The sequence below is a fragment of the Vanessa cardui genome, chromosome 10, assembly GCF_905220365.1.
Source record: "Vanessa cardui chromosome 10, ilVanCard2.1, whole genome shotgun sequence".
In the NCBI taxonomy this organism is placed as follows: Eukaryota; Metazoa; Arthropoda; class Insecta; order Lepidoptera; family Nymphalidae; genus Vanessa; species Vanessa cardui.
The window spans coordinates 2048429-2075555 of record NC_061132.1 but is presented as its reverse complement, the minus strand read 5'-3'; the positions used below and the strand labels follow the sequence as shown (position 1 = coordinate 2075555).

Here is a 27127-nt window from a genome sequence, read left to right as displayed (position 1 = left end):
CAAGAAATGACATGGGCTACTGTTTTTGCATAACCCATGACACCACTAAAACGCAAGCAAAGCCGAGGGCAGCTAGTAACTTGTATTAAAAAAAGTAAATTTGACAAGAGCAATAATAACACAGCCACATGAAAATCAGTTGCTTAAAATAGAAAAGTCTTGGAAAAAAAAAGTAGAAAAACTTGGAACTCGATGAGAAATAAAGTAAAAAAAAAAAATGTACCGAGTAATTATTACAAAGAATACATACCGGTAACCGTTTGGGCATGTTTGTTTGTTTCATGTAACAAAGGATACAAGGCTCGAATTGTGAGAGCAATTACAAGTGTCTGGTGTCAAGGGTGAGCGTGGTGAATGCGCACTGGGGTAAGAAACGCGACAATTTACACAGCACATGTTGTAATGAAGCCGAGATGCATAAGATCTATAACTATAATAATATTATAAATGTGAAAGTATCTCTATCAGTTTGTCGCTCTTAAACTACCAAACCGTTGAACTGAATTTGATGAAATTTGGTATATGGCAAATTTGAACTACATGTTAGGTAGGTAGGTAGGTAGTTTTGCCTAATACATGATAACAAAATCCCTAAAAGGCGAATCCATGGACAACAACTAACACGACATGTTTATATATTGAATATATACGTAGGTTGTAAATGTTAAATGAAGATCGTGGATTCAAGTCCAGGTTGATCCCAGTGTGTCGAAAGTAATTATGAATTAATTTATACTAATAAAAGCACCTTTATGCATGTTCTAGACATATTAAAAGCAAATCAATAAAGATTATTGTTTCAGTATTGATAACTTATAAATTTATATTTATATTATTACGATTATTTTGGAATAATAACGAATTTCATATGGGATAATATACATAAGTTTATATGTTGACTATGTTTAAATATATCTTGTATTAGAATGCGATCTGAAGGTAGGATTTCTTGACTAAAGCACGCGTCTCGACGCTACCCGGCGAGCTGTCAACGGCCTCTAGATCATGTGAAGGGTCCCTAATAAGGGTTGAGCTAAGAAATTTATAAGTAGGCCCGGCATAAGGGAATTAATTGTATTATTCTAGCAGATGAGGGATCGTGGAAGAATTATCAATTAGAGAAAGAAAACCCTCTGAGGGAACAGGGTTGTCACGTGACTCGGGTCCTTTTATTGATACAAGGATTTTTTTGCGTATGGGTGTGTATGTTTTCTTAATTGTAAACCCCCATTATTAGCAAGGTGATGATTTGTATCTATGTATAAAGTTTCTTAAAATATATTAACATGAGTTTGCTCAGAACTACTCATTAAGGTTTCTTAAAAGGATTAAGTAAATGTCATTTCAAAACGGTATTACAGTAAGTGTTGGATACTACGTGGTGGAATGTTGTTAATTCTAGGATTTATTAAAAGTACATAAAAAAATTTCATACATGTATATATAACCTTTTTTTTATAATTAAAGTAATTTTTTTTAATATGTCAACACAAAAGCAAAAAGTGACGCAAATGTCAACTGTCAAAGTATACAAAGTGTCAACTCAATGTGTCAGCAACTATACGGCAATTAAATATTAGGTTATACAAAAACGAAGCTTTAGACAGGAAACAGTACAACCTAAAGTCCACACGAAGGTATTGAATTAATTATATAATTATAATACCTATATAATATACCTTTAACTAAGTAGGTTAAAACCTATTATTTATGTAGTAAATGTAATAAAATGGGCAATTTATAATCTGTATAATTTACGACGCAATAGACCGACTTTTTTTATTATTTATTTGTTTAAATTTTGAAACGTAAAACCTCCTTTCGTGTAACATACATTAGCTTAGGCTGTTTAAAATTTCCTTTGTCAAAATAAAAATTATTTAAACACTCCATATCACACGCTAATCAGATATAATTAACTTCGATGCGATATTAAAAACGCCGACTGGTTTCGTTTCAAACGATTTTATTAACAAAACAAGGAGTATTAAAATTAAAAAAAAAAACCCACCCCGTTCGGGGGTATATCGTAAATCAGACGTCCCTTCAGACGGGGAGTAGGGGGTTCGATTTTCCGCAACATTCGTCTTAGCATTAGTAGTACAAGTCGGTGTTTCCTTTAATTGTGTATCGGTTCGCCCCGACCGCCTCTTTTAGACATACCGTTTTACCCGCGCTGCCTCTTTGTCGTTTTGATTTGATTGGCTGATATGTTTACTTCAATATTTCCAATATATATTGAATTCGTCTTTTTATACTATTTTTAGTATAAAAACAAAACACTATAATTATATTTGTAACAAAACAAATTGATTCGAATGAAAAGCGTTTTTTCTTTTCCACAAATCCCAAACCGATTGGATGTTATAGCACGTTGAGCGATTTTCAACACTATCGTTATTGATATAAGGTTGAAATTGAAATGTTGTTTCATTTAGGAATAATTAATTAACACTTGACTCGTTTTTTGCCCAAAGCCTCAGGTGGCGAAAGTCTTACATAAATAATCGATGGTATTAAGTCCCTCATTGTCGAAGGTTTTGCTTGTTTGTTACTGAATAATTTGCATTGGAACCAACGACGAATATTGGGACCAATGTTTGTGGAATCTATTCATCATGAATTGAACTTGGTTTTCAATAGAGAAATTTGTACATTGATTGTTCTTACTAAGCTGTATTGTTTAAAAGAAGCTTCAACGTGTCATAGAAAACAGAGATTTCTAGAGATATTCACGATTAACACAAAATCATTTTTATCTTTTTATCGGCGAATCATAGAGGAAAATTGCCTCCCTCGGAACCGAACTCATTATCCACGGCATGTCATTCTACACGGTACACGCACTCAAGCGAGCCGAACATCGCAAATTGACTATATTTTTATATTATTCTTCATACAAAAGATAAACATTAATAAATTGACCTGAAAATATTAAATTTCGTAGAGTACATACGTCTTCCTTTTCGAAGTCGGTTAAAAAGTTAGATTAACTCAAATACAGTTTCGAATGCAATAACAAACTGACAACCAGTTTTAGAACATTTTGTCGTTTGGAAAGCTTCAAGAACACAGGGATCAACTTAAAATGGTTACCAGTAAACATTTGTATCACAAGACATCAATCAATGAAACTCGTAGATCCATTCATAATTCCGACTGTCATAAATTGTAGCATTAATTTAACGGCAAACCATTAGGTAGATACTACTATCCTTCGGGAACTATCTTCTAGATAACGCTGAGAATGTATTAACATCACAACATAAACAATTGAAAATAACCTTTAATGGTATGAAGAAAGAATTCGATATCGTTTGTATTTGTTGCGACTTATGTTGTTGGGTTCTGTTAAGAATTTAATGTGGAGTATCTTCGATCGAATATCAATCTTATCGATAGGGGAGCAGGGTTCGAATTGTAATGTTCGATATGGGGAGAACATTAGGTAAATTGCTTAATGCCATCTAAACGGATGGTGTAGTAATGTTTTGTTTCGGGGTAAGTACAGCCATTGTGTACTTGGAATTTAAATACATGTTTATTTATTTATTACTGAAGACGATACTGAAGTTTCAATTGCTTGAATTGGTTCCATAATGTAAGCAATATTATAAGCTGTATATGTTTATTTCATATGTATTTTCACTTGGTGGTAGGGCTTTGTGCAAGCCCGTCTGGGTAGGTACCACCCACTCATCAGTTATTCTACCGCCAAATAACAGTACTCAGTATTGTTGTGTTCCGGTTTGAAGGGTGAGTGAGCCAGTGTAACTACAGGCACAAGGGACATAACATCTTAGTTCCCAAGGTTGGTGGCACATTTACGATGTAAGGAATAGTTAATATTTCTTACAGCGTCATTGTCAATGGGTGATGGTGACCACTTATCATCAGGTGGCCCGTATGCGCGTCCGCCAACCTATACCTATACTAATATTATGAATGTGAAAGTAACTCTGTCTGTCTGTTGTTCTTTCATTAACAAATCACTGAACCGAATTTGATGGAATATCGTATCAAGCAAACTTGTACTCTAAGAAAGGACATAGGTGAATTTGCCTAACACTTGACAATCTGCCCCCTTAAAACGCAATTCCGGCGGCGCCAACTACTGTAGTTATAAAATAGTTTTTAATTTGTTAATTATTTCGAAGTTCTGTAAATACTGAGCACTGAGCTAGCTGGGTAAAGCAAGAGTACAGATTAAAGATCACTTAGGGAGTACTTATACACTTAAAAAAAATCTGTACCTTAAAACACAAGAATTTATTAGTCATGTGACTTCCGCTGATTTAACATTTAACGAAATGATTCATAAATTAATGAATCACTTTAAACATAGATACACTTACCTCAAACGTCCCAACACTATTCTATCGATATATTTATCGACTTCCTATTAACCCGGGTATCGCAGGAAGCCGGCGATATCGACGGCAGTCGGCTTGGATGTGCCGAAAATTAAAAAAAAAAACAACAAGCGAATTTGTTGTGTAATCAGTTATCTGTACACAACTAGTGCTTACACGTGGATCGATCGATTTGTTTTCAATTGCTTCTCAAACTTTCGAATATAATTATACTTGCATTTAATTGTATTCATAAATTAAATGGAAAAGTGCGTAACTGTTCATATGAGCATCTACTCTTTCGTGACGAAGTATTCACTGAACAATGTAGAAGATCAACCATCACGTTCATTGCATTGTGAGTTTACTTTTATAATATATTTGTGAATCCACAGGAAATAATAGATTATTCTGTAAACGCTCATGCTTTATCAAAAACAAAAACAGTACTATCAAAAAACAATTAAAAAAGTATTGTACATCAATTTATTCCCAAAGTTTTGTCACAGAGAAATAGTGCAATATATTAGTTTATAAATTCATAGATATTTAATCAAATATTTTTTACAAGTTTGAGAACAAGTTGCTATATTTAAAATGATTGATATTATCGTAATTATTAACGTGGACGGTTACGTTTGACCCCGTATCGATAACGTGGGCCATTGACTTCGAATATTTTGGACAGATCGATGTTTGGCGAAATCGATTAATATATATTTATCACTTGCGTCATCACGGAAGTATATTATGTAAGGATCGATATGGTTCAATTGAAGCCTAAAAAATATACATTTTAAATATTCGAATTAAGAACTCTGACGTCATTGTTTGATAGAGGATTTTGATAGGCTACCTTAAGATTCAGACGAGCCAGACCGGAACAAATACCTGTCTTATGTGCCCCAATACAATCCGTCAGATGCGGTAATCGAACACATGTACACATAGAACGAGTTAACGAGCCGTCCCTCCGAATAGCGCCACTGCAGCCCGGAGGACACTTGATGGATCGACACAAACAATTACAATAACAAAGGCCCGGATAACTCGAATATTAAAATCCGTTTGTTTCCGTGTCAAAAAATTAATATTAACGATATTCTTCAGCGATGAAGTGCTTGAAAAAAAAAAGGGAATAATTTATGCGAGACATTCTTTTGACGCCTTTGTTTTTGAAAGCGTGAATATTCAATTTAATTGAATTATATCAACGATGTACTGTGAGTTCCCTTTTTCTCCAACTATTTTTACTATTCGACTGGAGTCGTATCGTCGGTGTGATTACCGATTACACGAGCCTGTCGATCACCGCTTCTGTTAAGCGTATCGAAATCACCGGCCATTATTTACAAACTCAGTGTTACGAGAGTTAATCAAAGTCTCTTCGGACTTAAAAATAACACATCGATTTTATTTAAGGCCATAATGGTTTTATTGCTATGAATCTATTTGAAAAGATATAATAAAAAAGTATTCGCTATAACTAATGCGCGATAGCCATTAAAATCCCGTATCAATAGATCAGCTCCGATTAGAGGCAGCTGGTCATTCGAATTTGCATTGTTCATGAACGGGTACGCGTGCGACCAAACATGTCTTATAATACAAAAAAAATCTCATAGAATTATAATCCATATACACAAGTAATAAATGTTATATTTGTTTAAAAAAAATACCTTATACAAGGTTTCTTATGTGGTTGTATTACGAATTTGATTGAATGGCATTTTGTGACGAACCGGTTACAACCAGTTCGGACCCCACGACACGTGGTCAGGGAGTTTTTGTCATTCATACTATTAAAATTATCGGTTTTTGTCATGTCCTTTGTTGCTATTCGATTATGTGACCTTAAAATTGATGATTTATTTTCATCGGCAGCTGACGAACCCAGCTTTATTAAACTAATTTGGAAAAACTGGTTGCAGACATGGATTTATGTTTAGAAATTAATGTTTCCATAACTATTACGTCAAAACTAGAAGACAATAAGGAACAAGACGCGTATCAATCATGCCAGCTTTGTCGAGTATGGCTTCAGGCGTTCTCCGGGGAAATCTCAGACGAAGAAAAATTTGACTTTGCTATACGTACCTACACTGAATACTTTCAAAACTAATTTAATAAGACTTTATTAAAACCGTATAGTTAAGTTAAAGATTTCACAAATCCACCGAATAATAATTTACTTTTGGGTGAATACGTTTTACGGCTAAGAAATACTCCGATCAAAATGTATACAATATAACAATAATTTAAAATAAACAACATTATATCAGTAACATAAATGTATCAAAGGATTCCATTATATCTAAATTTGCAACTGGGAGACTCCCCATGAATCCTTAATGAGTAAATTAACAGCATCTATTGTTTAGGACCGATGTTTTTTATATTGGAATATTAATAACCATCCCTATTGTCTAAGGTTTTCGAGGGTGCGAAGAAAAATGTACCACCATTCAAAGGAAACGGGGGGTAGGAAGTTCAGTTTGATTGATTTTTGCATTAATTTCAATAAAAATAACGAATTATTGTTTCGGACAGGGTAATTGCGTTAGAGGAAGTTCGGCGTTGTACGAACAGTCATTGTTATTTAATGGAAAATAATTTTGATTGTCTGTTACCATGGAAATTAAGAATTATATAGGAATGTCAGGGATTCAGGTAGGTTTTAGGTATTTATAGCGGCAAATACTTAGACAAAGAAATAAGAAAGAAGAGATATAAGTAACCAATATCATACAGTGGTGTCATTGATATCGCGGCATTGAAATTTGTCAATTACTGAGAATCCGCTCGATCACACAATAACCCTCTTAATGGAAACATAGAAACAGATAGGGCATTATACCGATAATATGTCACAAATCATCTTCTACGCTACACAAAGTTTATAATGAATTGACATATTCTGTACACGTGTTGCTTGCTACGAACTAACGCGTACCGACACATGACAGCGTGTGTGGTGTACATTTAAACAAATTCGAACCTTATCTATATAAGTATCCAGTTCACTTTCGTTTGATTCAGCGTTAATATTAGATTTGCTAGGCTACCGAATATTAGGTCTTATTGGAATATTCCTAAGAGGTATTTCGGTTAATTCGCTGTAAACTATAAGTGTCATTATCGTATGGATTATGTATTCTAATAAGAGGTGTAATATGTGAAGTGATTGTTATTTCGATCGGCGCTTAATGCTCCCACTGTTAAGTTTCTTCCAAGATGTTTAATCATTTTAGTATTTCTCAGATTCACTCAATAACACGAGTTCATTTATTGATAGTTGTTTATTTTTTCATCTTTTTTATTACAGTTAGGTATTAAAGTAACTTTATTTGAAGCGTTACAAATACAATATTGGTATAGTTTCTTATATAATTAATAGAAAGTTCGTATAAGGTCAGACGTTAAATATTTTCTCATGATATTTGATCCATAATGTTTTATGTATTGCTATATAATGGATTCTCGTCTGTATTAGAATTAGGTCTATCAATATTAATTAGGTATTACAATAAATGGCCGCCAACCTTCCAGGAGGCGTTGATGCGTTTAATTGAAATCTAATGAATATATTGATTGAGGCACCTTTTATAATATTATGAAATAAACAGTAAGTTCATACCTATTCTAATTAGCATCTTAACTTAATTTCTTTAATTGTTTTATTTTTTGATTCAATGCCAAAATTACACGTAACCTCTTTCAAATGTCATACGAATGGCAACATTTTGATAGTGATTGATGTGTCAATTCGCTGAATTTTGCACAGCGAAAAAGTCATACGAATACATTTTTCTTCAAATAGTGCAATTTTAGATTCTATGAAGTGATGCTTAGTCTAAATGTAAAACATAAATCAGATGTTCTAAAATGTAATCTTACTTAAATTATCATTTTTTCAAGAATTTTCCTTGAATATTTTGAAATATCTTGGAGTTCGAGTTATTTTAATGTCCAATAGAACGAATGTGGAGAATGATCTTTATATTTGATTGTTTACACCAAATAGCAATTTAAATTGTTTTAAAACGATGTGTCACATTTTCAGGCACTTCAGATTGACTCAGTTATGTAATCGGCTGACTAACAACGTGACTTTAGTTTACATTATGATATCATTCGAATACTTTAATCGACTTCATCTTCGACGAATCTCTTATCTTTACGATGTTATCTTAAAATTTATAGGTCGCTCTTAATACTTTGAAACCTACTCGCCGCAGACGTGATTTAAAAAACGCCGTTTTCACTCTTACGAGCAAGATTTCGTTGACTATTTGTCGACTTGTGTGAAGTTTAATTAATAACAGTGACGTCAGCTGTAAAACCGAGAATTACTCTGAAAGAGAAACAAAAGTTTGAAAATAAGCGAGTCTTTGAAGATAAATAATTTATTGCTCCACTAAAACCTGCATAAGAAAGAAATGTTGATAAACATCGAACATTAAATATGTAACTGTTGACGATCGTAAAAGATGGAAGCCAGACGTAGTACATACATAAATATCACTTCGTAGGAAGTATAACTTTTATTAGTTTCGCGTCTTAGAGCCGTACTTGCGTTCGAATTCAAAAAGAAACTCCACGGACAATTTGCGAGGAGACCGATCCGTTTGATCTGTAATCTCGGGCGGCGTTCGACTTTGGTGATCGCGATGATTTTTCTCAACGCATCAGATGATTTGATATATGACAGAAAAATGTTCTTGGCCCATAGCGGATCGCAGATAGGACCGATACGATCGCGACGGTCGCGACGGTCGCGACGGTGCGCGCGCGTCGCGTTCTGCTAATAGATGCAACAGGTGTGCCGCAGGGTGGTCTATTCGGGCCGCAAGTTTTTTGTTTACATTTCACGAATTTATCGCGTATGTTGACGTCTCGAGGCGCTCGTTTGATTCATGCGCCCGCGCTGTCGCTTTTTAATACTGATTTACAATAAAAACAGAACTGTTTCACCGGCGATTGATGCGAGTTATGATTAATGTCGAGCCTTTGATGTCGACTGCTATGAATCTATCGAGTTGGCTTCTGAATATCGACGCTCGCCGTGTATAAATAAACGAATTTGAGTTGTATGCGAGCTTCGAATTCGTTTTAGTTAATTATGAGGTTATTAAGGTACTCGCTTACGTTAATACGGAATTCAATGAATATGTACATCTCCAATATCTTAAAGTATCTTTAGAGATGAGCAATAATTTTGTTCCATTAATTGGAGTAATAATTTAAACATTGTATGTGTTCAATAAAAAAACGTCTGCGTTTCTAAGATTCTCGCCTGTACGTATCAAGAGCCGATAGAGATAATAGGAAAAAGCCAATTTAGAATCGACGTTACGCACGCTATGTTGTCACGATCGGGCCAAATTACAGTGACTTTTTTTGGACAAGTTAAAATTAGACTAATCAGCATCGAGTACAAAGAATCACATCGCTTTCATCATCGACACGATGATGTTTACTCCGTGTTCCGAGAAACCGACCCCAGTATTCAATACTTGGAAATAAATATGTAAGTTTGACATTTGCTTTCATGTACGCTCGCATGTTTCGTGTGTAATTACGACGATCGATGGTCTTCGGTGGCCTTATCGCGTACGCATTAGGGCTCCGTTTCGTCTGGCAGTTTTCCTGTAGCTTTTTTTGTTATTAAATTATCGTGCGTGGCGATTTCAGAGATGATAGGTTGCGTTTGATGGGGCGACTGATTGCATCTCTTGTCGACGTTTCGAATCCGTTGCTTTCTCTTTGATTGACTACGATTAAATGCGCGTTTGTCTTGTTTGACGTCTATGAGGTCAAAGGCAATCACTCAGCGAACGAGTTATGAATTCGCATGAATCACTTCCATTTCATAATATTTAAAGGTTACATTTAATTCAGAGATTTCAATACTTTATATATACATATATATGTCAATATCAAAGGCCTGTCGATGAATATTAAAATAATATATCGTATATTCCACTCACGTGTACATCATTTGTCATTTGATTTCGAAATATAATTCACTGCCGAACCGACAGTGAGTTTACGACGCCAAACATAATAAGAGAAACGCGTGCGTCGACCAAAAATAACAAAATTAAAATAAATCGAACGACAGACAGTCGTCATAAACTAATTTCGAATGTTTTCCTTTTGGAGCGAAGCGAACAAAAATAGCGTCATCACTCTTTCATGTCCTGCGCCGGAGTGACATTAAGAATTTAGTGCTGTATCAAGTAAAGCGCCATCTATGTGCTCGGTAAACAAACTTCCTATCTAATAGCTGAGGAATTATAAAAACTCATTAAAATTACTTTATGAAACTTTTCGAAATGTCAAACTTAAAATGAAATAAAAAAAACCTTTCGTACTAATCAAAACCAATTCAACGAAGCCATAATCAAAAAAGTTTTTTTTTTTTTTATAACTGAATCGTTTATCGGTTGTCATCAAAAAGAAATAACATTTCAACCCTTCTATGGCAACTTAATTAAAATCGAGTGAGATTGGGGAAAATGAAGGAAAAAAATCGGCGAGCTAAAGTTCGTCACTTCGATGAGGTCTGTGAAAAGTTATGACAACTCGTTACAAATGAGATTGCGAAATCGAAATAAAAAACACTGCAATTTGTCTATTTTTACGTTAATCAAGCAAAGTACTAGACATATTACGATGGAACTTTTTCTGTTCAAAGTCCCAATCATTTACAGTTAAATTAGAATCATTTTGAGATGGGAGTTAATTTTAGTGTTTATGGCATATGGTGACAATGAGGAGGTTCATCTGATGTAAAGTGACAATGTTTTAGTTTTCATACCTGTTAGATAACTTATCTTTTTATCTATAAATATAACAAAGTCAATATAAAAGCATGTCCATTCAACATTTAATAAACGAAATATTTTCAAAATTATATTTTACAAAGACTTTTAAAAAACGAAAATAATCCAAACGCACGCGAACATATTCAATATACGAAATTAAGCCAAAAGAATTTTCCAGCTTACATTAGGGCCTAAACTGATTTTGTGAAGATTTCTCCATTCACGAATTCAACGGATTCAAAAATAGTCCATTGAGAGAAATAAAGCCTCCAATTCACTATAACGCAGATTTCGGCGATTGAATGCACTAATGACGGACCGTGAATGGAAGAATTCAGTTGCAGTCGGTTCTTTTATAGGGCGTACGCGGTGCTTGAATGAGTCGGACGTTTTTGACTATTTTCAAACTCCTTTTAACATTTATGTTTTAGTTAGCTAAAGCTCCGGTAATTGAAGATAGATCCTCATAAATATAACCAAGATACTATTATACGTTTGCGGATAACATTTATGTAAACGATGGATAATTCCTTGTTTATTTGTGTGCGTTGTGTCTTCGTAAAAACCAATGGACCAATCAAGTCTCAGCTCGTCCCGTATTCAGGTAGTAAAGCCTTAGCACTAACAATAAAATCTTTCGTACTATCAACCAAACCTAAGCCCTTTGTAAAACATAAAGGGACTGGATTTAAACTATATTAGATACGCAAGGCCTTCAAAAAGCACATGACTGCAAGGCAGACTGCCTACGAAATTATATTTATATCATAAACTATCCACCCTAAGTCTAGAAGTTTGAAATAATCATATTAAAAAAGGATAAAAAATATGTAAAACTAAAAGGCACGTTCCTATCATAATTGTATTTTACCTGACAAGCGAATAAAACCTTAGGTACTCATAATTGTCAAAGCCTGTCATATGTATTTAACAATTATATGATTTATATTTTATAAGCGACACATAAGTGTTGACTATCATGTGACCACATCAATCAATGATACAGCGTTATCGTTAATATTGATTGATGGTACCACTATCAATAAATTGCTGGACTTAACTCTACTTAAAGATTGATTTATTTACAACGAAATTTTTGTTAAAAATTTTTGTTCAAAATAATAGGAAGTTACAAATTTTTGAACTAATATTGCTATTCGAAAAATGTATAGTGATATGCTAATGTGATACGTATATTCTTACAATACATTAACAGCCTGTAAATTTCCCACTGCTGGGCTAAGGCCCAATCTTCTCTCCTTTTGAGGAGAAGGTTTGGAACATATTCAACCACGCTGTTCCGGCTATTCGGGTTGGTGGAATACGATGAAAGATGAATTAGACACATGCAGGTTTCCTCACAATATTTTCATTCAGTTATAAACACAAATTAAGCACATGAATATTCAGTGGTGCTTGCCTGAGTTTGAACCGGCAATCATCATTCTTGATCCCGAAATATGACAAACATATATTGTGTTTTTATGTAATTAGGGAATTGCGAAGGTCTGTCATCGGAAACATAGAAAAAGTTTTCTGAAGCGTTACTTTCTAGAAACATCATGAACAAGTTACAGTATAGAATAATGTTTACATTTCTAAATCGCAAGCGTTTTTTGTTTCTCTGTTCAACGGTCGCTTATCAAAACATCTTGTTAATTATAATATACAATACGCTCTTGTAGCGAGTACGAACGGACAACGTGATATTTATTTAGTGCAAGGATTACCGTTCGGTACCGATCAATCATTCCATTGAATGTATCCTGTTCCACGGTAGTGTTGCCTTGATTGTTTGTCGATAGTATCGATGACGATCGCTTTCATATGTTTTTGTTTTTGCTGAATTCCTACCAAAGATAGGAAAGTATTTTTAGGAAACCTACATGAGTACATTTTACTCTTGTATGTATGTATATGAAACCAAATTTTTATAATGGGATACTGGCAAAATGTTACTTAATCGTGAACTGTTTTTGTACACATTTATTTAATTTAATTTATTATAATATTAATTAAGGAATATTTTAAGAAATAGAAGGTCGATAATTTGATATCGATACGGCCGCGTCCCTAGATCAAGCCAACTGTCAAATCCAATTCAACGATGCCCCCGCACATGTAATTGATTTATTGATCGTACGTTACATTCGATACGAGATGGCTTGCGCGGGCGCAGCCAGTTAACCGCAAGGCTATTGCATCCTTTAACTGTAATTTTCTAGTCAGTTAACCGGGTGACCTCATAGACACAAATCATCCTTTCCTATACGGGAAGGACTAATGATATATCCATTTTGATAATATCTTACAGTGGCACTTTTATTGGTTGATCCTACTTGCCTATTTGTTTAGCTTTTAAATCATGTTATATTGAAGGGTGAGTAAGTCAGTGGAACTACCGGCACAAGGGCATGTCTTGGTTCCTAAGGTTAGTACCGGAACGACTATTCAAAGGATAATAAACTTCTTTGTAAATTTGTTACATTGCCAATCTCTATGGCGATTATGAGTACATGCCAACAATTGACATATTTGCCAGACCCTTATTTGTTTTAAAGTTAAAAAAATATAGCTATAAATTAAAAGTAATATTGTCAATAGTTACCTCTTTCTCTTTAGCAGCCAACTCATTCTCCAAGCTGCTGCTCTGGTTGACCACGGGGCTACTCCTGGAGGAGTTGCTGTTACTCCTCGCAGTCGCCGCCATTTCTATTTTTTGTTCTATATCCTCATCAATATCGGGCGATCTTCGTTTCTCTTCTTTAATATCTGGACTAAAACGTTCAGGTATTCTGGTTTCTGTTGCCTGGTCTCTCGTCGACTCTATGTGGGAGCCATTGGTTTTAGGAGGGACTGTGGCTTGGAGGGGCGTCGGGCTGGTCGTGGCTAACTGTTCCTTTAGCGTCGTCACCTCCTTCTCGGCTAGGGTAGCTCGCTGCAACAAAGACAAAATCATATTAGATACATCATAGACCTGGCGATAACCTAACCTATCCATTATTGACATACGTATAATATTAAAATTTAATTAAATGCAAGTCACTACTCATTATAACTACAGTTTGTGGAGGCTTCACGCTACTGGGCTTCGGGGCGAGCTGACGCATCGGACTTTAGACCTAATGACCACGCAACGGAAGGACGCGGTTTGCCTGAAACAGTCGGCGGTGCAATAGAGGAAACATCGATTCGCATTCGCTTTTCCACGTGTTGTGTTTAATCTAATTATTAATCAGTTCCCATAGCCTATTTGTTCTTGTGGCCGGTGACGTAGAATCCTTTGTGCCACATCCTGTGCCATTCATCGCCCGTTCATTTGGTAATCTCTGGATCTCATTAAAACGGATGCGTGGAGTTGATTATTGGCCGGCACAAAAATCTCTTTTTTATTCGCTAACTACTCGACCGTTTTAGTTCTGCCCGCTTTAATGGTTAGAACTGCATTTTCATTTTAATTCGTATTGTTTTTGATTACAATGCCTTTTTATTTGTATCTATATCTAGCTAGCTTAAACCTGCAGCTTTCCTTCGCTTAATATTACTCGATTCTACTACTTGTTCTATAAGATTCATTTTCCATAAACAGTATGTACAATAATTAGTCTAGACAATGAAGTTGGTGAAATTCTTGATCGGAGTTTAGCAGATTTCAGTAATTACAGAGAATGATTAAAAATATATTAAAAGCAGTCTGCGTGTACGCCTACAGCTGACTGATCGTATCGCTTTCTGACTGCCTAGTTAGGCTGGTGGTAGACTGGTTGAAGGTTTACTTTTTTTGTTTAATATCACGTAACATTTTGTGTGTAAACTTTACTTTAGGTTAAGACTATTAGATAGTAGATTCTACAGAGGGTAGAATGTTTCTCTAGCATACAAATGTTGCTCTAGCATTAGCATACAAGACAAAATATAAATGGGCTTTAAGTATTGGAAGCAAAAAGAGAACCTATATTGTTGGAAAATAAAGAAGAAGGGAAGTAAGAGTATGGGAGGTTCACAAAATAGGTTTTAGTACGGATGTTTGCGATGTATCTTTTTCAGATAAACGTAAGAGTTAAGAAGTTACTTAACTTCCTGAAAAAGTTGTTGAAGCCTCGTCAATGTGTGACGGTTTGGCTATAATTTTTATAGTCTGTATTTTTAAATTTGGAACATCTATGAGAACATCGTGTGTGTAAATGTATGAAGCTTTACAGCCACTGTGTCCACGCACGTTTCACGTGCTGCGATGAAATCAACGATTGTCGGATTAATGGTTGAGATTCTCTCGATAATTAGCGTCTTATCGCTCAGTTCATTTGTTTGATTATTCCTTACTTTGTTTTAAAGGCTACATCGCATCTTTTGGACTGAAAATAAAAATCCAACTCTAACTCTAAACCTTTAAGATCACATTCGCTTGCATCATTCCATATGATTTGATTGGAATTCCGCTTTCCATATGCGAATGTAAATTGATGATATTAAATAATAAAATATACCGGCGATAAGGAAATTAGTGTTCTCTTACATTTCTAGGGTTGTGCGTTATGAGTTTTTATTTCACATCACTATTTCATATCAGAATGTCTCTACATTCCTATGATTGATCCTATCTTATTGTATTCTGTAAATTTGACAGATTGTATTAATAAATGAAAATGAAGTTTCATATATGTACATATACTACTATAAAAGATTTATAAGGTCCCAAAACAATATTGTTTACTGTCTATATAGGCACAAGGGACATAATGTTAGTTCCAAAGTTTGCATAGACCAAGAAGTATCAATTTGTCAATCAGTCCAATATCATTGTCTATGGGCGAAGACGTCCATCAAATTACTGAATTATTTCCGATTGCATAGATAAGAAATGCGCAATATCAGTATTTGAAGATGCGCTAATATTCAGTTACGGAGGTGACTGAGTATTCGAGACACGTTTAACTCATAAGCAGATCATCATGATTCAGACAATGGCGACAGCGGCGATCAATCACGGACAATTGGTCTAGCGAATCAGAATTACGTAAGTGCTACAATATCCAGCCTACGGCCGTGGATATCGTCACGTGGGAGGGATGGAATTCGAGATCATTTTATAATCACTCTATTATCATCATGTGTATTACTAAGATGAATTTTTTGATTGAATTATCATAAGTGATAAGTCTTAGTAAGAAGAGGTAAATGGATAGAATTTAATATTTTAATCGACAAAAGGTGGTAAAATATGGTGGTCACATACTGTTACCCCCTGCTTTGCTTGCGCAGAATATGAATGTAAAACAAATGAACTTAAAGTATTAAGTTTATGATTGGTATACAAAGAGGTCTTACCCCTTTGTTTCCAATAAAGTAGTATGTCTCAGGCTCTAGACTATTTGTGTAACCAATTTCATTTAAATAGGTTCAATAGTTTTGGCGTGAAAGTAAGACAGGCAGACAGACAGAGTTACTTTTGCATTTATAATCTTAGTATGGATGTAGCTTTTACTCTGATACGTTGGCTGGACGAAAGTCCGACTCAGAGATTAAAATTGAGAAGACATCAGGAACTGTATATTTCTTGCAATTTGTTCGGGATTTGAGCCCTACCCAATGACTATTGAAATCTGCAGCACACAACTAGACCAACATTAAACACGTAAGTCATATAACGTTACACAACACGCTAATAACACTAAAATAATATTTGAGAGAGAAAAAACACAATCACTGCTGTTTAATGCATACGTTCTAATCCGCTTATTAAAATAAAAAAAAAACCGTTTATAATTTTCGACCGAATAATTCCGTGTTTACAACTAGAAAGTTAGAAAATGTCCGAAAGTGGTGTAACGATAGCGGTTATTCATTAAGAATCAAGTATGCCCATTCAATTACATACGTCCAGATCGAGGAGCGAGTTTAATTGTGTGAACCGTAACATAAAGATGCAATAAAAATAATTTCGGATAATTAAAAATAACCGAAACATCAAATATTAGAAGAAATTTTATAATTGCTATTATAACGGTGGCGACAACCGACTGGTTTAATGTGAGAATCAAATTACAATGACGAAAGTACAGCCATGGTAATTAGACATTGATTTATTTTAGTTTTAACAAACAATAGTGATTTCTCGGACTGGAATGAGGCTGAATTAGTTTAAATAGTTCCGAATGCGGAATCATCCGGAGAGAACGTTGCGTTTGTAATTAAAAAAAATATCTAAAACGTAAAGGAAAGAACATATTCGATATTCAAATATACTCGATGCGTATTAGAAGTCAGGATTATTGACAACGGTGACAGCGCACACAGCCAACAATTATGTTTCAGTAAAGTGATGCAAAGAAGGTTTTATATCTAAAAGCAATTAATTAAGTTTAATATTCTTTAAGAAATGCATTTAAGTTGATAATGGTAAACTTACATACACATTGATAAGTGAACTGACTAGATTTAAAAAAAAAAAACATTGATTAATACATCATATTACTTGCTATATAAATTATTATTAGATAACCTAGCATTTAAAGATGTACGAACATCAGACCACAATTAATTATATATTAATTAAATATAAATATTGTGTAATTCTTACATTGTGACGTAAAACTTGTGATCTGATCTAATTGATGCTGTAATGTAAGACAAAAATGTTTTTTGCGCCATGTGCTATTCAGTAGCATGCTTTTAGTCATTACGAAATGTTATGCTTGCACATCTATATTATTATAATATTATAAATTTGTAAGTAACTGTCTGTTTGTCGCTCTTTTATGACCAAACCACTGAAGTGACTTTGATGAAATTTGGTATGAAGCAAAGTTGAACTCCAAGAAAGGACATACTACAACAACAACAGCCTGTAAATTCCCACTGCTGGGCTAAAGGCCTCCTCTCCCTTTGAGGAGAAGGTTTGGAACATATTCCACCACGCTGTTCCAATGCGGGTTGGTGGAATACACATGTGGCAGAATTTCTATGAAATTTGTCACATGCGGGTTTCCTCACGATGTTTTCCTTCACCGCAGAGCACGAGATGAATTATAAAGACAAATTAAGCACATGAATCAGCGGTGCTTGCCTGGGTTTGAACCCTTAATCATTGCGGATGCACGCGTTCTAACCACTGGGCCATCTCGCCTATAAGAAAAGACATAGGCGACTTATTTTGTCTAGCACATGACAACCAACAATCTGAAATGTGAGCGAAGCCGCGGGCTTCTACTAGTATCCAAGATCTCAAGGTGGTCGGGTGCATTTGTTGTAGCGCAAATAAATGAAACACGATTAGCGCAGACAATGCCGTCCCGACAATGCGACCACCAATCCCGCGGCGTCTGTATTAATTTCTGTCCTTTCATCGGAATTCATCAATCGAACTTCTATTTAATAAATTTGGGATAGCTTAATCAAACTTTCGTCATTTTCGTTTCGCGTTTGTTTAAATCAAACATTTAATTCAATGAAGGTTTCGTTATTATTTCGACAAGATTTGACAGATTTTTCATTTCAGTCAGAGTATCCGATTGTCAACTGTGCCTATATCTTCAAAGTAAGCTTTGTTTGATCACATATCCTACTCGCAAATATCTTATATTATCGAATGGTTCGTGAGCTGTCACTACAAAGGACATAATACCTTTTTCTTTCAAGCGTGATGGCGAAAAAAGTCACGTGACTCTATTTCCAGTCTGTGTCGATGAGATACCTAATTAGCTTCGTATGAACTTATACATAATCATCAAGCACTCGAAGTCATAACGCATAACAATAGAATATAATTAAATACGAAATAAATCGCTAATTTATTCAAATCATAATACGAAGGCAATAAAAAGCGGTGAAAACATTTTGATTAGACGATATCCAACTCACGTGTTAGATCGAGTTTAGACGAAAATTGAACGAGAACGATCAAAATAGTGTACCATAAGTAGCAATTATATCTTCAAAGATTCGTTCACTTGCTACGAATTTAACAAAGAAGTTTTATCTATATGAACCATCGCGGGTTTCGTACGGTTTGAACCAAAGATTAGAGTCTCACGATGTAGTTACAATAGCGGTATATTTGGTTAATGATTCAATGAATTTAACGCGATTAACTTGCTTCTAATATTATGCTGAGCGGATGTGGCCCAGTGGTTGGAACACAGCAGTGAAGCTTCAATCCAGATCGAGGCTGTTATGGGACGTACAATCCGGGTTGAAACAAATGCACTAGATCTACTATAAAACATAATTAATGTATACTTGTAGGTAGGACTTAGTTTTGTACGCATGTGTTTGCAGTTAAGCCCTTTTTGATTAATTTCAGCTATTGCAAATACTTGTATGTCTAAATCACCTTAATACTGTTCGATAACTTTGAAGACAATATCGTTTTAAACTATATTAATATTAGTGAGGAGATTATACTATCAGTCTGATTACTTCCAATCAAGTGAAAATAAAGTATAACGCATGTGAAACCGGGTGAAGCAACTAGAGCTAGAGTTCTTCGTAAACGAAAAACATCACTTTATACAGTATCTTTGTTTTGAAGTATTTCCTTATTTGATATAAGACGTTTCAACGGAACGTACGTCGCAGAATTGGCATCGCCTGTGAGTGAGTCAGTTTAAACAATAAATAAAACAAACGGTTAAAGAATTTTCAATTGCTAGAACTTTTCTAACATCCTCGTTTATAACAATACTAGCAACCCGCCCCGGCTTCGCACGGGTGCAATACTGATACTAAATATTCTACAGAATTTGTTTATTTACGACATCACATTAAACTTCGAAAGTTATCAGTGTTTCTTTATTACATTGTCTATATGTTTTAAAAAACCTTCCTAATCTAAGCATACATACGGATAGACAAGCAGTAAGCGTCTTTGTTTTATACTATGTAATTATAATATTCAACTTTTTTTAAACTTAACTCATATCTGAAGAACTTACAATGTTACCCAAACTCTTTCATATAATTCCAATCTATCCTTATTCCAATTGAATGGAAATCATTCCAGACATCACTATCATACAACATACCTCAAGCTTCATCATTACGAACTTCAAACATAGTGATCCAAGTCAGAACATTTTAAAACTATGTTTATGTATGGACACGGTTCAACTCAATTACACTGTATAAGACAACGTCGCTCTCACCGAACCGAGCCCATTATCGCCATAAAGCGTTATATTATGATTTAGAAACGGATGTTTCATTGAAATTCACGACTAGACCGTTATCAGGAGCCATCTTCATGTATCATATTAATTGGGCGAGCCGCATCGCTCTTAATTAAATGTAATTTTTATTTCGGCTTTACGTTTTTAGATTACATTTGTACATTAGCGAGGCAACAGTTATGTATGAAAATGTTGGTGCGTTCTCGTGATTTCTGACGGATTAATTAACATAATGCCCGCACACATACGTGCTACTACTTTGAGTTACGTTAGATATATTTTTTAGATTCTAGTATGTTCTTTAAAACTCTCATTTATGAATGAGAAAAAGAATGAGCAAGCTTTTATTTGCTTATACTAAAACGAATAAATGTTCGTGTATTGGATTGTACATATTTATATGTTGTAACAACTGAAAGTCATAATTTAATTGGTTGATTGGAATTGTTAAGAGTCGTTTAAAAAATGTTGCGTTTGTTTGTCAATAAATTATGCACTAATAGTATCAATCTTTGAGTGCAACAAACAGACAAACACATAGATATATAATTAACGAGATCTCTAGAAACGATTTGTAAATGCAATTAGGTACACTTCAGACTGAAATGCTAAATACATAACTCTTCCCGATTGCGTTTGTGCTTTATTAATTACTCCTCAGTCAGAGAATGTCACAATGAAAAGATAAAAGCGGCACCGCCAACACAAGACCTGCCACACTCGGCGTCCAGACGTAACCCTTGGAACCAAGAAAAATTAACGCTCGAAGGGTGGGGCCCGCATTACGGGAGCGGTCACTAATTAATGGAAAAGGATTAAATTTGTACGGAATTGAAATAAAATAAATATGATAAAGGATGCTTGGGCGTGAAGGATGTTTTTTGGCCGGAGGAACCCTCGATACCTAGCCGGCTATGGCTTCATTAATTGAGTTTTTATTTGCCTTCATGTACGAATATCGAAGGTTTAACTACAGTTGTGGTAAAAATATCCCTTGGGGTTGCAATATTCAGGTTTCGTACGTACTTATAATCATATCATGGTAACACTCATACGCGATACTACATTTTTTTATTTATAAGCACAGGCTTTATTAGTCCCACAGTGGTAAAAATTTGAGCTGTAATGACTTTTTTTTTTAATATCTTTTGAGTCTTGGACAGCTATTTATAATGCATTAAATATTCTATTAAATTTAATAATTAAACTTTCTCAATGAACACAGACTTGAGTATTCGATATAAAATTTAAAAGTAAATACATATATGTACATATTTCTTTAATAAATCTAATTCTAAGTAAACGACGATGAATTTATAAAGAAAATAATGAAATAATAGACGACTGAAGTAAACAAGCGTCATTGTTATTTCGAATAAATTTTCCAATTGTCTTTGTGAATATTTTTATTAAAGTATTAGCTGAAATCGTTTAAGGCTTAAGGGACTCTGTTTTGGTCTACTGAGCACGATTCAACGTAACGACGAAATAGAACTGTACACTTGTAATAAAAATATTTTCATTTCAATATATTATTATTCAGCAATGATCGCTTTATTATTAATAAATTTTATTAGCGCATATGTTAAATATGAAAATACTATATTTTTCGATTTAATGACAAATCACCGATTTCATTCCATGGTATTAATAATTTATTTCATTTCTTAATTTTAATTTGACAGCACCATTAACAGTCTTGCACTGGCCCACAGCTGGGCAAGTTACTTTATACGGATTATTGGTTTCGATTTCGAAATTTAATTTTTTAAAAAAAATATTCCTTTTTGTCATGTCCTGTCTATACATTCTTAGTGCAACAATTGTTTCGTCAAGTTTATTTACCTATATCTCCTTTGTCTGCTTCCCTCTGACCATCCTTTATATCTGTATCTATTCTTTATTACGAGGAATATCGTAAAAGATACGTTCAAAAGAATCATAAGAGGGTTTTATATTATTATATCGAGATATTAAATTATATTTATATTTCTGATTATCCTGTGTCCGTAAATATATTTCTTTTCATTAAATGTCTCAATATAAAGTACACGTGTATCGCCGGTATTCTTTTTTAAATTTCGAACACAAATTAAATAGCTAAGCCTGCTTCTTATTTAGAATAAATTGAAAAGATACCCGTAATCAAATTACCGTAAATTCGGACGATATTAAAAAATAATGTTTGTCTATTTCCCTCCAGTCGATACAACACACTCAAGGTACGAGCTCTTAATCTCTCAATGTCAGTTTTAATTTACTGCCGGCATCGAATTACCTTCCAAGAGTTTTATTTTTGAAGCTCATTCCGTAGACAACGCAAAGGAAACGCGTTTCGACAGCCTCGCAACGAAATAATCTGCCGCTAAAATATTTGAAAATCGAATGAAAAATACGAGGCGGATAGCGCTAGTGCACACGGGCTGACCGCATCTATTCTATACGGCTTAATGTCGGCTCCACACACGGCGGACTCGGGCCATTGACAACGTTCGGATACACACAAACAAATGCCGCGAAGCATGAATTTGTCAGCCGGAGTCAGGTAGATCGCAAACACAAAACCCAAACGAGTATCCAAACAGAATCCAATCGGAAACTAAATAATTCAATTCGGCATAATTCGGAACGAACTCAAACTCGGATTGACAAACTCAACGGGCGCTTTGTAACTTGCGTCTATTGGCGATAGACAGGTATTAGGAGAGCGGAGCTAATCATTATTAGATATTGAATTTTCGTAACTTTGGACTCATCCGCTTTCTAATTTACTAATGAATCCGAGTGGCGCTGCCATTAGCTCCCCTGCCTCCCCACGGGGGGACGGAAGGGGTAAGAACTCGCGCGAATTTTCGTCTTTTATACATGTAGAACGATAATCCGATTGGTGATTCGGGCGTTCCACATTTGAATTTTCGTGTGTTTTCGGTAATTTTCGCGCGCGGTTTGACTAGTGACGTTCAATCTCTGGAATTGGTTTGTTTTATGTGTTATTACAAAATGAAATCGGATGTTATTCGAATTTCGGCACGGAATAGTGCCATTGTGTTTGATGGAGCGTGACCGATGGCACCTTCTTCTATCATGAGATACTCGATACTTAAGTATATGACATTAATGTCATAGTTGTCACATAACTTAGAAACAATATGCCTTGCTTATAATTATCATTACAATTAATAAATCACTGTCAATACGTTTGAATTAGTCTGCGCCGTTATATCATAAAACAACCTTAACAGCATTTCTGCATATTTATACTGATCTATAGTTCGACATGCAAAATATGAACGAAATCTCGGAGCAGGCGTGGGTGTAGTGCATTAACAAGCAAATATTGAGTTAGTGGAGTGGAGGCGAGTCAATAAAACCGAACGAACCTCGCACCTGCTGGCATAACGTCAATGATCAACGAGGGTTTAGTTTTGTACCGAAAACCCTTTGTCTCTGAGAGTCATCATTTTATTAGATAACATTTCAGATCATTACTAATGATAATGATTCGATGATCATTCATATATTGATTTAACTAATATAACACATAAACAAACTTTTGCGATGTGGTGCGAAAATTACTGTTTTATTAGTAATACAAAACCATCAAGAATTAGGAAAACACAACACACCCTAAGAAACGTCACAAAGAAATCTTATTCGAAATTTAAAATTCTTAATTCCTTATTTTTAATTATGACTAATTTTGCATCTGGATTTAAAGCCAATTATACATTAGGAACATACTTTAGGAATAAGAATGACGCTATTTTTTCTTTATGGTACATATCATCAGTGTGAATGTTTTGAAGCTTTGGCATTTCTAGATATTGCTAGTCTATAGCAGTATCGGTTGGGCGGGCAAAGTTCAGAAATCTATAGGTGTTGCCGCATCGAGCTCAGCGGGACAATCATTTGATTGTTAGAACTTCTGAAATAACCGAAATTCGAGGTTTGTTTGTTTTATTAGAAATGTTGCCATATTGGAACGATAACTTACTCGATAGAGGGAACGGAACGAGATTTTAATTGGCGATTCTTTTTGTTGTTGTTGCTTTTTTTCTCTATCGAATTCGAATTTGACAGATGTCATTTATCGATTGTTTTGTCGAGTTCTATCGATGTTTAAATTAATTTGCCTAATCTATATATTAAGACTTTAGAGTTATTTTTGTAAGAGGAGGAAAGTTTGGTGACTTGACATACTAAGTTTTGATTAAAAACAATGTACTTACTTACGATTCTACGGCGCTAACCAAACGCTAGACCTTTTTGTTTTTAATGGACATATTTGATAGTAAAATAAACATTTGTAAATATGAATGTGTATCAAGACAAACTGTTTCTGACCTTAATCGGATGCGCTGTATCTGATAAAGTTTCGACTGGCAGACGGGGCGTAACATTGAGTAGCTAGATAGATTCGAATCTTGGACCAACCAGACAACGGTACATAGACAATGCGTGCGAAAAGATGCGCATCTTAATGAGATGGTTTAAATATTGTTTAAATGCGATCTGAGAATGATCACGGGTTGCGCGTGAGTCTCTAATGTATTGTTGATAACGCTTTTGTTTAAACAAATTAGAACATTTAATTCAAAGCCATTTTAGAATTACATCTGCGCACTTAACCCCCATTGTTTTTTTTTATTTATTTGAGGAAGGCTAATTGTCTGTTTGACAGGTCATTTGCTTTTTTTTATTCTTTCGAGCATTCACCTATTCGGGAGTTAAACCTAACAGCATTAACTATTCGAGCCAACCATAATGTACCTTCTGAAATCAATACATATACATATTATAGGCAACATTTCACAAATAATATGCATGGAAAGAGTTTTTATTACGCGGTTTTAAAAATCATCTCGTAAAGATTTAAATGATAACATGGAAACTTTTTTTTGTTATTATTTTTTTTTTCATGTTTTCCATTGAATGTCTGAGGTGATTGTTATTTGACGCGACGTCAATCTTAATAAGTCGCGTCACAAGGGCGTTTGATTCGTGAAAAACCTTTGTGACGCGACATTGCAATATTTAAGAAATGAGAAATATTGTCATATTCTATACGAGCTATTGGAATGACGTTATTGCTTAATAATAAGCTAAAGGAAAAAATCCTTTTCATGACTTTCCAAGAAGGGCAAGGCTGCGGCCACACTTTTGTTAGTGAACGTTATCATGACAGACAGAGAACATTTTGAACATCTTGGTTACTCGTAGTATGTGAGCGCACCTTAAAACGTATGCACTTATCTCAAGACGTTCCAAATTCAAATTACAACAACAAACTCAATATGACAGCTATATAGTTTAATGAATGATCAGTAAATCAAAACGCATTCTAATTTTATGATAACCTACATTAAATCAACGGACGACAAAAAAAAAATCGACACACGACCGCATCAAATGGATTCGACATTTGAAACAAAGATGGCAGCGGTCCAAGCGCGCGGCTGTCGGCGCACGCGCATCAATGGATCCCATTCACTATACATCACCACGGTCGAACGTCTGCGTGTCGATCCACTGAAATAAATAGTCTTCGTCTCGACTAATTGTTTCTTTGATCGTCGAATTTATTTAGAATTTTAACCCTTTGATTGAGTATGCGTTTTGTACTGAGAGGGCGTCATTAGGTATCGTTGCGTACTGTACTTATTAATGCTTTAATCTGTTTGCTTATATCATGAAACTTTTGTTTGTGTGACTTCATTTCCTTACAACAATATACTAAATGGAAGGTATTATTAAACTTTTCTTTTTTTATTTAAATAAAACAAAGCAAACGTATTTAACAGATGAACTGAAGAAAATCCTATGGTCTATTTTTTATTTATTCCGATAATCATGAGAATTATCAATATTCGTATCGAAACAGCCGTCACGGGCCGCTGATACCCCGGAGCTAATCTCAAAACAGACAGATAACCAATTAAGTGTAATTATAAATTAACGAAACGAACTAAAAGTCGGCGCTGCAAATATTACCGAACGACAGAGTTCAGAACTTGGAGCAAACTTTCCGAAACTCCGGGCGCGCCGATGAGATACAAATAGGCATCAGAATTAAGTTACTCACGATTTTCTGTTAGCCTTTTAATTATATACCCCCCCTCCAAAGGTGGAGATCGGTTCGGTTTGGGACCCGTTGTCGCACGCGGGTTTTCTTGCATCGGTTATACATTTCTATACGAAAGGTTATAATAATATGCCAATTAGATCGCTTGACTTTCCTGGAAATTTTAAAATTCTGAGAAATTCTTTTCATTAATACAAATTTTCCAATTAGTTTTTACAAATATATTAAAAGCGAACACTGATATTCAATTATGTGGAATTCATATATCGAATTATTAATTAGTTTTTATACATATTTTATATAATATAATATGATATTGTATTAGCTTTAGCGTCTGATATATCCGTGAATTGACTAATAATACTTTCAGATTCAGAGTCAGACTTCTTAAAAGCGATTATTTAAATACACAGATATCATTGTGTGACATTTTAAAGTATTCCTTAAACTTTATTAGAGGCGACGAAATTCAAATCCATTTAACAATTTATTAAACAATATTTAATTATGAATTTCACAAGCTATTCACACCCTAACGAATTGCTTCGAACACGATTCGCGTAACTAGATCAATATACTATGATGCAATTATAAGTATCGTAAAAGGGAAAGGGGTATTAATGGGGATCGATCGGATTAAAAGTGAAGTTTTGGATTTTAACAAAATAGAATTAATTGAGGATGGATTTTGATAAA

At 34.6% G+C, this 27127-nt stretch overlaps 1 protein-coding gene across 10 annotated transcripts in view; it reads right to left on the bottom strand.

Moving 5' to 3' along the window:
* LOC124532916 (homeobox protein cut) overlaps positions 1–27127 on the bottom strand; it is a 131544-nt gene that overhangs the window by 51197 nt on the left and 53220 nt on the right. For all 10 annotated transcript variants that reach the window (XM_047108033.1, XM_047108034.1, XM_047108042.1 and 7 more), the window contains one exon: positions 13791–14120. In XM_047108033.1, the coding sequence (XP_046963989.1) occupies positions 13791–14120 (330 nt within the window). The remainder of the gene's footprint in view (positions 1–13790; positions 14121–27127) is intronic.